General features: G+C 41.9%; 1 protein-coding gene across 2 annotated transcripts in view; it reads left to right on the forward strand.

Moving 5' to 3' along the window:
- Window positions 1-12,401, forward strand: part of MRPL11 (mitochondrial ribosomal protein L11) — a 78,695-nt gene extending 66,294 nt beyond the window's left edge. For both annotated transcript variants that reach the window (XM_075837367.1, XM_075837368.1), the window contains 3 exons: window positions 852-945; window positions 9,109-9,268; window positions 11,267-12,401. In XM_075837367.1, the coding sequence (XP_075693482.1) occupies window positions 852-945; window positions 9,109-9,268; window positions 11,267-11,372 (360 nt within the window). In that variant the 3' untranslated portion in view covers window positions 11,373-12,401. The remainder of the gene's footprint in view (window positions 1-851; window positions 946-9,108; window positions 9,269-11,266) is intronic.
- The last annotated feature ends 1,176 nt before the right edge of the window (window positions 12,402-13,577 follow it).

Below are 13,577 nucleotides of genomic sequence, written 5' to 3' on the forward strand. Positions count from 1 at the left end.
AATCAGCGCCATAAAACATCTGAAGTCGCCCCCCATTGATTTCATTGGGAGTCAGAAGCTGCTTTTACCTGTGTGTGGCTTTTAGCTGCTCTCAGGGCAAAAAAAAGATGCATGTATTTTTATTGCCGCAGTTCCGTCTCTGACCTCCCATTGAAATTAACGGGAGGCTGAAAAAACCCGCTGGGTTTCCGCGCCTTTTTCGCGCCTTTTTATAAAAGGGGTACTTGCATTATCTGCAATGGCCAGAGGCGAATTAACGCCACGAAAACCGTGGTAGCGAAGTGCAAGGCAGGTCAAAATCCTGAAGAGATTTTGAGGCAGATCTTTTTTTCTGCCTGCAAAAAAAACTGTGTGAACTAGGTCTTCATATAATATCCTAAATAATATACATTAGCGGGGCAGGATTAATGGAAATCAATCTTCAGCTTTGATTAAATAAAATGTTTGCAAACTGCATATTTAGTAATTCCCTAATATGATGTTATTGTGAGAATCACGCTCTGGCTACGGGGCGTTCCACTAATAACATTCAATAATTAAAATTCCCCACAATTGTATTGCAGAGCATTTAGCAGAATTCAAACATCCGTCATCTGTCATATTAAACAACCCGTCTGCAAGGAAATGTGATGCAGCCTATTCTATGAATACTGCAAGCGCAAATACATTCTTAAAGTATTTTACCGCTTGTCAGTGAGATCGGTTTGGCTCTATTCACACAGTGTTTGTGGCGTACCTTTGATGTATATGCCGGAAAGTTTCATGATCTATGTAGTATATTTTTAGACAAATTACATACTGTACTTTTTTTCTTTTTTTTTTTTTTTTGTCTTTTTTTTTTTTTTGTGCAGCCTGACAGAACATATGAAATGAAAATTGGTCAGCCACCTGTGTCCTACTTCTTAAAAGCTGCCGCAGGAATAGAAAAAGGAGCTTCAAAGTCAGGTTTGTATTAATATCATACATGTAAAATACGGTGGAACGGAGCTGAAGTGAGGAGAATTTAGATGAGATCATTGTCTATAATGTTCTGTAGCTCAAGCCTGTATAAGATAATACATACCTGTTTGTTACTGGATTTCCAAATGACATTCATATATAACACTGAACATGTCGTTTTGAATAGTTTGAGATATATACAATAGATGGAAAGTTATGGTGGCCAGCAGCATTTCTTTTTTTCTTTTGGTGTCCTTCATGCACACAAGTGCACATAGTATTATCACTGTAGCGAGCCTGTGCTTTTCTGTCTGTATGGCCACTTTCACACAGTGCTCGTTTGTCATTTGCATCCATATTTGAATGTCTCTATTTAATTTTAGCTTTATTAATTAGATGCAAGTGTCTTTCTCGTTAATGTAATTGGGGGACACCGCACCATGGGTATAGGCCATTGCACTAGGAGGCAATACACTGGGTACTATAAGAGGTTTTGGCTCTGTTCCCACAGACACTACCATAACATTTTAGCTTTGTGTCCATAGGAGGCAGACACTTCTCAGATCTACTGCACTTTTCTTTTTTTCGTTTTATTTCAGTTTTCCTTTTTAGCTTCAGGGTGGTTGTCCGCACGATTGCTAGCCTAGTCAACCCCATAACGATGCTAGAAAACATCTACGCTGCACTTCCCCTACTTCCAGGCACCGAAACCCCTTATTCTGCTTCCGAAGGTGACATGCCAGTAACCCCACTGTATGCGAGAGGTTACCGAAGAGGACTTCGGATGGTGAATATATGGGGATCCCTTCTACAACCGCCCTCCCGTCAAGTTTGTTCTCGCTCTATGTGGTGGTCTGTTTCTTCCTGTGAGCCTTTTAGGCCCTGGTGGTGTCCCCTTTGCCCCACCACACGGTCCTGAGCTTTTTAGCATTTTGACGTAGGGCCTTTGGCCGTTTCTCTGCCGGCAGAGCCTCATTAATTTAGCCTTTTGGATTCCTATCAGAGTATGTCAGAGTAGTCAAATCCTGCGGTCTCCCCAAACACCACAGGTCATGTGCGCATACCCTATCGGACACTGGGTCTCTGTGCTGGCTTCTAGGGGTACGGGCCCTGGTGTTAACAAGTGGCTTTTCAATGGGTGGTTTACCAGTAAGGCGTTTATCCTTTCATCCTGTATGATCACTTAGTCAGCACTATCCTTAAGTCTGCTTCAACCTGCTCCCCAGTAGTCCTAAGCCTCCTTTCCGGTGGTACACCGCACAAGGGGTCCTGTAAGCTAGCTCTGTGGAATATTTTTTACCAGCGGTCCATGCTGACATATCTTCCTCCCAGGAGGACTCCAACTGGCCACTGTGGCGGTGGTGGCACACTATATTTGCGGTCGCTGAAACATAATATTCCCCTGCGGATAGTCTACCTCTCTATGCTCCCAGTGCCTTGCAATCCAAAACCTCCCAGGACAGCGCACCCTCCTAGAATGTGGCCCCACCTGACTAGGCAAAATCATTCTCTCAGTCCATAGGTAAACTTTTCATACTCTCACACACATGGGTGAGTCCCTGGAATGCCTGCCATCCCAAATAGCAGCCTAAATCAACTCTCCCCTGGGGCAAACGTGCTCTCTCTCAAAAATCTCCCTCCAAATTTTTATGTGAGTCCTCTCTTTAGTCTGCCCGTTTTGCTGCCAGAGCAGCAGCTAAATTTATAGTGATCTCACACTCTGTTTGGCTTAAATCTTGAGCGCTGAACCTTGCTTCAAAAAATGCCCTTACTGGCCTCCCTTTCTCTGGGGGTAGACACTTTGGCAAGTGTCTGGATGAAATTATCTCTAAGGCCACTTGCAGCAAGAGTTCCCTCATTCCTCAGAAAGGTCCTCGACATCAACAGCCTTCCCAATTTTTTCAGAGGTTTTGTTCCTTTCGTAACTTCCCCTCTCGGATGTCAGAGAAGAGGCCTAGCCGCCCCACATATTCCGGATATCTATCCTTCAATCTTTAGCCCTCTTGGCATGGCCGCCCTAGACCCCAGAGGCCTTCTGCTTCTAAAACACCTTTAACCAGAAAGTTCTCCCCACTCCAAGCCTTCTCTTTGAGTCGGGGGACTGCTTCTTTCCTATCCGGTGATATAGCTTGCCCACGTGGACGATGCCTGGGTTCAAGAGTTTGTGTCGGCAGGTCACAAGATAAAAGTCCTGATTTGTCCCTTAGGTTAGTTTGGGCCCCAGATTGTGCTTCTGCTTTTTTCCCAGGCTGTTTGATCTGGCAGTTACAGTTCAATGGACTCATATTTACCAAGTTTTGCTATTCTATGTAACAAGTTGTGACACAGTTTAATGACATATTGTTCAGGGCTGTTTCTGAGTGAAACCTCTCTTTAACCGCTTTAAAGAGGCTCTGTCACCACATTATAAGTGCCCTATCTCCTACATAAGGAGATTGGCGCTATAGTGTAGGTGACAGTAATGCATTTTATTTAAAAAAACGATCTATTTTTACCACTTTATTAGCGATTTTAGATTTATGCTAATGAGTTGCTTAATGCCCAATTGGGCGTATTTTTACTTTAGACCAAGTGGGCGTTGTACAGGGGAGTGTATGACGCTGACCAATCAGCATCATGCACTCCTCTCCATTCATTTACTCAGCGCATAGGGATCCTGCTAGATCCTTATGTGCTGTCTTATACTAACACATTAACCATACTGAAGTGTTTAGACAGTGAATAGACATTCCACGGGATGTCTATTCACAATCCCTGCACTTCGTTATTGTTTCTATGGTAGTTACAGCAGAGGAAGCGTGATCTCGTTGTAACCTGTCATTTACACGCTTCCTCTTCTGTAACTACCACAGACAGACAGCGTAACGAAGTGCAGGGATTGTGAATAGACATCCCGTGGAATGTCTATTCATTGTCTAAACACTTCAGTATTGTTAATGTGTTAGTATAAGACAGCACATAAGGATCTAACAGGATCCCTATGCGCTGAGTAAATGAATGGAGAGGAGTGCATGATGCTGATTGGTCAGCGTCATACACTCCCCTGTACAACGCCCACTTGGTCTAAAGTAAAAATACTCCCACTTGGGCATTAAGCAACTCATTAGCATAAATCCAAAATTGCTAATAAAGTGGTAAAAATAGATCGTTTTTTAAAATAAAAAGCATTACTGTCACCTACATTACAGCGCCCATCTCCTTATGTAGGAGATAGGGCACTTATAATGTGGTGACAGCCTCTTTAAAACCCCTTGCGTACCTTTGACGTAATAGTACGTCGCTGGCCGCTTATTCCAGCGTACCTTCGACGTACTATTACGGCGCAGGAATAAACTGTCACTATGTGAAATCACATAGTGACAGAACAGCGGCGGCAGCTGTCATTGACAGCTAACCGTCTCTGCTACCGGCCTGGGGACCAATTAGCAGTCCCCAATGCCGGCGATTGCTGTGATTGGTCAGTCTCTGAAGACTGACCAATCACAGACGTCTGTGACGTCGTCTGCAGGAGAAAGCTCCTGTCACTTTCTCTGATCTCCTCACTTCTGTGAGATACGTGAGGAGATCAGAGAAAGCGGTGTAAAAAAAAAAACAAACACTTTTTATTAACCCCTTCCCGAAAATGGGCGTATAGTAACGCCCTGAGGATGAAGCGGGCACAGGAGCTGTGCTCGCTCCATCTTCATCGGATGTCGGCTGTAATATACAGCCGACATCCCACTGCAACTACAGCGATCACTGTCCTCTCCGATCGCTGTAGTTTAACCCCTTAAATGCCGCTGTCAATAGCGACAGCGGCATTTAAGTGATTGATACAGAGGGAGGGGGCTCCCTCTGCACCCCATTGCCCCCCCGCGAAAAATCGCGGGGTTCTGATGGTTGCAATGGCAACCAGGAAGCCTAGCAACGGCTTCCTGGTTGCCAGGTACGGGAGCCTATTAGGTCCTGCCCAAGGCAGGACGTAATAGGCTCAACTGTCAGTTGTAAAGTGACAGTTACAATACACTGCACTACATCAGTACATACAGAAGTAGTGCAGTGTATTGTGCAGGGGATCAGAAGATCAGATCTTCCAGTCCCCTAGTATGTGTAAAATAAAAAGTGAAAAAAAAGTTTCAAAAAAAGTTTTAGATAAATAAATAAATACAAGTTTTACGTAATAAAAACAATAATCGCCTTGTTTCTCTGATCAAGCCCTTTATAATTAGAAAAAAAATGAAAAAAAAGACAAAAACTAGACATAATAGGTATTGCCGCGTTCGTATCGGCCTGACCTAAAAAAATATCATATTATTTATCCCGCACGGTGAACACCGTAAAAAAAATACCATAAAAAACAATGGCAGAATTTCCTTTTTTGGTCACGTTGTTTCCAAAAATATGGAATAAAAAGTGATCAAAAAGTCGCGCGTAGCCAAACATGGTACCAATAAAAACGACAGTGTGTCACGCAAAAAATGTATGTACTCCGCACAGATTACATATGCCTCCACATTATAAACTGAAACACCAGTAAAACACTAAACAAAACTACTACCAAGCAAAATCTGCGCTCCAAAAGCCAAATGGCGCTCCTTCTGGGCCTGGCAGTGTGCCCAAACAGCAGTTTATGACCACATATGGGGTATTACCGTACTCTGGAGAACCGCTTAACAATTTATGGGGCGTATGTCTCCAGTGGTACAAGCTGGGCCCAACGCATTGGGCACTGAAATAGCATATATGTGGAAAATGTCAATTTTCAATCTGCAACATCCACTGTGCACTAATTTCTGCAAAACCTTTGGGGGTCAAAATGCTCACTACACTTCTAGATGAATTCCTTGAGGGGTGTAGTTTCCTAAATGGGGTCACTTCTCGGGAGTTTTCACTGTACTCGTACCTCAGCGCAATGCAACATGGCGTCAAAAACAAATTTTGTAAAATCTCCACTCCAAAAACGAAATTGCACTTTTTCCCTATAGACCCTTGCCGTATGTCCAAATAGCCGTTTACAACCACATATGGGGTATTTCTGTAATCAGGAGAAATTGTGTAACACATTTTGGGGTGTCTTTTCTCCTTTATTCCTTATAAAAATTAGAAAATTCTGTGTTTTTTCAAAAAAAAAGTCTCTTTTCATCTTCACAGACTAATTCCAATAAATTCAGCAAAAAACCTGTGGGGTCAAAATGATAACTATACCACTAGAAAAATTCCTTGAGGGGTATAGTTTCCAAAATGGGGTCACTTTTGGGGGGATTCCACTGTTTAGGTCCCTCCAGGGCGTTGCAAACGTGACATGGCACTGAAAACCATTCCAGTAAAATCAGAGCTCCAAAATCCAAATGGCGCTCCTTCCCTTCTGAGCCCTGCTGTGGGTCCAAACAGCAGTTTATTACCACATATGGGGTATTTCCGTAATCGCGAGAAATTGCTTTACAAATGTTGGGGTGCTTTCTCTCCTTTATTTCTTGCAAAAATTAGAAATTTTTACGTTTTTCCAGAAAAAAAGTAGATTTTCATTTTCACAGACTAACTCCAGAAAATATAGCAAAATACCTGTGGGGTCAAAATGCTAACTATACCCCTAGATAAATTCCCTGAGGGGTGTAGTTTAAAAAATGGGGGTCACTTTTGGGGGTTTCCACTGTTTTGGCACCACAAGACCTCTTCAAACCTGACATGGTGCCTAAAATATATTCTGAAAAAAGGAGGCCCCAAAATCCAAGAGGTGCTCCTTTTGCTTCTGAGGCCTGTGTTTCAGTCCATTATCACACTAGGGCCACATGTGGGATATTTCTAAAAACTGCAGAATCTGGGCAATAAATATTGAGTTGCATTTCTCAGGTAAAACCTTCTGTGGTACAGAAGAAAATGTATTACATATGAATTTTGTAAAAAAAAAATGAAATTTGAAAATTTCAGCTCTACTTTCCTTCAATTCCTGTAAAACGCCTAAAGAGTTGAAACACTTTCTGAATGCTGTTTTGGATACTTTGAGGGGTGCAGTTTTCAAAATGGGGTGTTTTATGGGGGTTTCTAATATATAGGGCACTCAAAACCACTTCAGAACTGAACTCGTCCCTGAAAAAATCGCTTTTTGAAATTTTCTTAAAAATATGAGAAATTGCTGCTAAAGTTCTAAGCCTTGTGAGGTCATAGAAAAATAAAAGGATGTTCAAAAAACGATGCAAACATAAAGTAGACATATGGGGGATGTTAATTGGTAACTATTTTGTGTGGTATTACTATCTGTCTTACAAGCAGATACATTTAAAATGGGAAAAATCATAATTTCTTCATATTTTCGCTAAATGTTGGTGTTTTTCACAAATAAGCAATGAATTTATCGACCAAATTTTTGCACTAAACTAAAGTACAATATGTCACGAGAAAACAATCTCAGAATCGCTTGGATAGGTAAAAGCATTCCGGAGTTATTACCACATAAGGTGATACATGTCAGATTTGAAAAAATGGGTCTGGTCCTCAAGGCCAAAATGAGCTGGGTACTCAAGGGGTTAAAGGAAACTAATGAAGGTATTCACTGTTTCACAGTGTGTGGTGTGCAGGGAAAAATGATAGTATCAGGCTTTGATCTTTCTCCCTGCTGTCATTTGCAGGTTGGCCCCTCCCTTACAGGGAACATCCTGCTCCCCAACCTCAAACAACTGCTGCGTTTTGACTCTGATATCATTTTAAAGCTAAGATTCTGGATTTTATTATGATACCAAGATCCAAGGCCTCATGCACACGACCGTGCCCGTAATCACGGTCAGTGATTACGGGCACAGCCGGCCGCTGACTGCCACCCACATTTGTATATAAAGTATGGGAGCACGGTCCGTAAAAATAAATGGACATGCTCCATAATTGCCGGTGCAGGTCTACTGCACGACACCCATCCGTAGCAATATGGAAAGGTGTCCGCGGAGAAATTGGCCGTAATTACGGTCAAATTCTATGGTCATGTGCATGGGGCCTAAGCCCTTACATTTTAGTTGCGGCAAACGTTTAAAGTCATTACGTATTACATACGTCTTTGGCAGGGAAAAGGTTTCGATACATTTTATAGTATTGTCTTGGATAACCAATGGTGGGGCCCAGGCATCACCATGTTCCGGTTTCAGAGGGAGGAGTATTCAAAGGTTCAGAAGCCCTGGAATGCAAATACATGATCTGCCTGCAAGTGTCTTAAGAAGAAAACTTATTGACAAGGTTGATAAGAGTCAATTTGTCCGATCAGACAAACTCTGTAAACCTCTGACACTGCCCACACGAAAACTAGCTCCTTTACATTTCCGCCACCATACTTGACAGGAGGCATATAGCACTCGCATATGCCCACACTTTGACTCTTTCATCCATAATACATATTTCTTGTTAATATCCATAGGGGGACACTGAACCAGGGGTATAGGCCCATGGCACTAAGCGACTGACACTAGGTAGGAAAAAGAGTGTTTGCTTCGCCCAGGCAGGCCATAGCCTTCTGACAGACACCAAGCTAATCTGTTGCATAGTGTTCATATGAGGCAGACACCACCTGCTTCTCAGGTCTGCTGCACAGATATCTTCCTCTTGTTTTATCCTGGGCCTGGAACTTTGGCACTTGCAGGCAGATCATGTTGTTTGTGCTGTTTTTTTCTCCTGCTGTCCATTAGCTCAGTGCCTTTGGGGAGGGTATGGCCTGCCTGGATGGAGCCAACACTTTCTTACCTAGTGTCAGCCTCCTAGTGGCTAGGGCCTATACCCATGGTGCTGCCTCTTCCAATTAATTCATTGAGAAAGGGATTTAACATGGAGTACAAAAATCCAGTTTTTCCTGTCGTATATCCACCTACATCTTCTTTTTTTTGTTTTTTTTATTTTTTCATATGCCTTTTTCTTTCTTGGCAACTCCGTAAACAATATACTGAAAAGTATTTTATTTTTTAGAACGTATTCTACTGCACCACCACTTACCTTGCTACCGAGGGAAAGACAGTTGAACAGAATAATGGATTTTAGCTTTGCTAGCACATATACAAAGTTTTCTTTATGTAGCATTTATGCATGATTTATTAAGGATAAGCGAAGAGCGTTTACCATTAGGACACTGTTGTAATGACTTATAAAATCAGGGCTTTGCATTAATATGTGAAAAATAAATCAATTATTTTAACGATCTATGTACTTGTCCTGTAGGTCAGGAGATTGCGGGAATGGTGACCTTGAAACAAGTATATGAAATAGCTGTTGTGAAGTCTCAAGATGAAGCGTTTGTTCTCCGGGATATGCCGCTGTTTGAAGTGGTGAAATCTATTGTTGGCAGTGCTCGATCGCTGGGAATCAAAGTTATCAAAGAGTAAGGTGTTCTCTGTCCCTCTGATATCACTACGGTGTTAGACAAGTATCGGCTGAGGTGCTGACCTTGTTAACCCCTTGGCGAAATGGGCCATACATTTACGGGGCTGGCGCTATGAAGTTAGCGGCAAGCGGCGTAAATGTACATTGTGGGCATGGTGCGGGTGTCAGCCGTATATTGCAGCTAATACCCTTCTGCAACGGCCGGTATCAGATATTACTCCAATGCCAGTAGTTTAACTCCTCAGATGCCAAAAGTCAATAATTAAAGGGCGGGGTCTAGTGGTACCGCGATCTTAGTGCACCGATGGCATCCGGCGGTCTTAAGAAGGCCAGAGATAGGTCTCAATAGGATGCCTGTCAGTTTTACACTGGCAGACAGACATAATTGCAGTACAGACATTGAAATACAGGAGTGATCACATGTCCAAGTCACCTAGTGGGACAAAAAGAAACGTGTAAGAAAAAAAAAAAGGTTGCATAAAATGCTTAACCAAAAAACAACGATATAAATTGCTGTAATCGTATTGTCCTACAGAATAAAGTTAACATGTCTCTAGGTTAACATCTCCTAAAGGCCAAAAATAGCTGCATCATTGCAGGGTTAAAGTACGATGCTATATTGCTCTTCAATCTGCAGCTCTCAACTGTTGTGAAACGACAACTCTCAACATGCCATTGCATCCTATGCCCATTAGGGCACCCTGTGAGCTCTCGTTTCTCTGGTGCCCCACGAGTTTTAGACTACTGCAATGACAAATTCTATGAGAAATGTTTTCAAATTCTATTTGGTAACGGATTACAATGTCATTAATTATTGCATACAGATATTGTTTTTTTTATAATGCTACTCCATATTTGAATGTTACTATTAGCCCCTTAAAGTCCAGTTATAGTTTCACCTCAAGGAGCCATAACTTTCTTTCATTTTCTGTTAATGATGCGGTGTAAAGTTTTTTTTGTTTTTTTCTGCGGGTTTTTTTTGCCATCATTTAAAGTACATATGGTGGGTGGAATTGAAAAAAAACTGATTCCTCCAATGCTTTTTTCAGTTTTACTTTTACGGCTTAAACTTAACTTTATTCTGCGGGTCCATACGATTATGGCGTTACCATATTTATATAGTTATTTTTATTTTTTTACATTTTACTACTTTTACAACAAAAAAATATTTGTTTTGTGTCGCCACGTTCTGAGAGCCATATCTTATTTATTTTTTTCTGTTGATTTTGAGCGGTGTGAGGGCTTATTTTTTGCAGGGCAAGCTTCAGTTTTGTTCTGGTATTTTATGGTCATTTTAGGGTAGATACAGCTTTTTGCTCAATTTTTGTAAAATATTTGAGAGCTAAGGTGACCATAAAACAGCAATTCTAGCTTTCCTTTATTTTTTACGGCGTTTTAACCTGTGGGTTAAATCATGTTACATTGTAATAGTTTGGACTTTTACAGGCGCGGCGATACCAATGATGTTTATTTTTTTACCTTGTACTATTAAATACGTTTATAGGAAAAGTTGTGTTTTTCTTTTTTTTTTGCTAATATTTATTTTCATTTTTTTGAACACTACAAAAAACTTAAGTATTTTTAACATATTTTTTTTATTCGTCTGAGGGGACTTGAACCAGCAAGCAATAAGCCCTGCCTATGCATGGCTTAGTAGGAGCAGAAAGAAGGCGGATTTGTTTTTTTTTTTTTTTTTAAGCCCCCAGGCTGCCATTACGGCCATCGGTACCTTGCGATAGCATCACGGGGAGGGGGGGGGGATGGGCTGTTGGAGGGGGCAGCCCTCTCTTTCTAACTGTTTAGATGTTGCGGTCATTAGTGTGAGGTCTCCGCTATAATACAGAGCTGACACCCGCATCGCAATGAGCGGGCTTCGCCTGTGAGCCCACTCCATACTTCTACCCACCACCATCATGACATACAGTGTCGTTATGGTGCGTCAAGGGTTTGAGGTCCATTTGGTCTTTGGTTAATGGTTTATACGTTGTCCCTGCAGTGTGTCAGCAGAAGACTATGGAAAATTCCTAGAAGAGCGACAAGTCGTCCTTCAAGCTGCTGCCGAAGCCCGATTGTTAGAAGCTGCAGCAATTAAGAAGAAATAATGTGACAAATGGGATATTTTGAACTGTCGAACTTTACGTTGTCAAATTTTTTACCGATCTGAAGCATGTTTCAAGCTTTCAGCATTGTTTGGATCCCTGAACATTTATACAGCTAGTGTTTAAAGGCTATGTACGTATTTTTGAAAGGGATTTTTTATTTTATTTTTTAGATAAAAAGTTCAATCAGTGTGGTTGGTGAAACTTTATTAGTTTTTTATTAAAGATTATTTTATTTTTTGAGATACAGCTGCTCTGTATTCTCTATACAGAACAGCTGTATTGTTAGCTACATCGTTTGCTAAATTCTGTTCCAGTCAGGTCCGCGGGACTGACTGGTTTAGTGTCAGTGGGTCCTGCGCGTCTGACACGCAGGATCCACCTGTAATCTATCACATCTAAGTTATGAACTTGACACGCATAACCCGCTGACACTGAACCCGTCAGTCCAGCGGACCTGACTGGAACAGAATTTAGCAAAAGATACAGCTGTTCTGTATAATGAATACAGAGCGGCTGTATCTCAAAAAGTAAAATAATTTTTAATAAAAACAAATAAAGTTGCACCAATCATACTGATTGACCTTTTTATTAAAAACAATTCCTTTCAAAGGTTTACATAGCCTTTAAAGAGAAGATGTTTTATATTCTGAAGTAATTACTGCTACCTTTTAGTATCTTTGTTAAAACCGGTGCATGAGTGATTTCTGGATGGCACAGGTATGATGAGAGGGGCTTTCTAAGGCTACTATGGGGTTGCATCTGTTCTCTGTGTACAGTTATATAATCAATGTATCAGGTTGTGTTGGTTTATTAAAGTATGACAATAAAACAATAATCAAAGGTAAAGGGGCTAAAAACTAACACATTTATTTTCGGTTTTTGTTCTTTACCAGAATCTAAAATTTCTACTTTGACGTGTAACATGCAGGTAATTCTCCCATAAGCAAACAATCTACACACCCAGAATACATTCTGCTTCCCTTCCTGACCCAAACCTACTGGCAAATAAAATGGTGAACCTTTTACAAATTGAAACTGTTGATTTGTTAAATATTTGATCGAATATGGACAAATTTAATTTGCTTGACTTATTATATGTTAAAGGGTCATGAGTGTGTTTCTGAGATTTACGGCTGGACACTAGCTGAAAAACCTGATGCCGTTGAGTTCCTATGAGAAGTTGGCACAAATTATCGAAACTTTTTTAAAGCTTACGCTCCCTGTATTCATCGCCGCCATCAGGGCAATACTGGCGGTACTGTCGTAATTGGCCTGGTCATAAATTTGAAAAATTGTGGGCCCACGCTCCACTGCTCTAATTCATTTTCTCACGGTCCCTTATGATTTCACTTTGGTGAAAGGAACAGGTCCCATCATGGAGCCCGGTCCTGTTCTTTGCATCAAAGTAAAATCATAAGGGCCCGCTGTTCACGTAGTGCCCGCCCCTTCTCCCCCATAGCGGCATGACAGCGTGTGTGGAGGAGACAAGGAGGGAGACTTCATGAAGGCAGTGGGAGGTATGAATGCAGTGGAGTTGTCAAGCAGCAGCAGAAGATTTCTGACAGTGAGTATGTGATGTCTGTCAGGCTGCTGCTGCCCGGAACCTCCTCACATCACATCCCCCCCAATAAAAAACAATGTTACCCATGTCGGTACTATACACTCTCCGCTCTGCTTCATAGTCTTGTATCACCAGCAGCAGTTCTTATCCCTTATCTCCTGTGCTGTGTAGCAGGGGGAGAAGACCGGCTTATTGTCCTGTTACACAGCACAGGAGAACAGAGCCGTGGTAGAACTGCTGCTAGTGATACAATGCGGTGCTTCAGTGTCAGAAGGATGTCATACAGATGTGGGTAAGACGCTTGCTTTCTATGGCGGGGTGGAAGGGGGGGTTAGATGACAATGGGAACAGGGAGATGAGGGTGTAGTGGGTAGGAGATAATATTGGAGGGTGGATAACACTAAGGCCTAATTAACACGAGCGTGTTCGGTCCGTGATATACGGTCTGTATGTCTGCAGCATTTCCCGGACCGAATACACTGCAGGGAGCTGGGCTCCCAGCATCATGGTTATCTATGACGCTAGGTGTCACTGCCTCGCTGCGGGAAAACTGTCCCGTACTGTAATCCTGTTTTCAGTACGGGACAGTAGTTCCGCGGAGAGGCAGGGACACCTAGCGTCATAGATAACTATGATGCTAGGAG

The sequence above is a fragment of the Rhinoderma darwinii genome, chromosome 9 (assembly GCF_050947455.1).
Source record: "Rhinoderma darwinii isolate aRhiDar2 chromosome 9, aRhiDar2.hap1, whole genome shotgun sequence".
Classification (NCBI taxonomy): domain Eukaryota; kingdom Metazoa; phylum Chordata; class Amphibia; order Anura; family Rhinodermatidae; genus Rhinoderma; species Rhinoderma darwinii.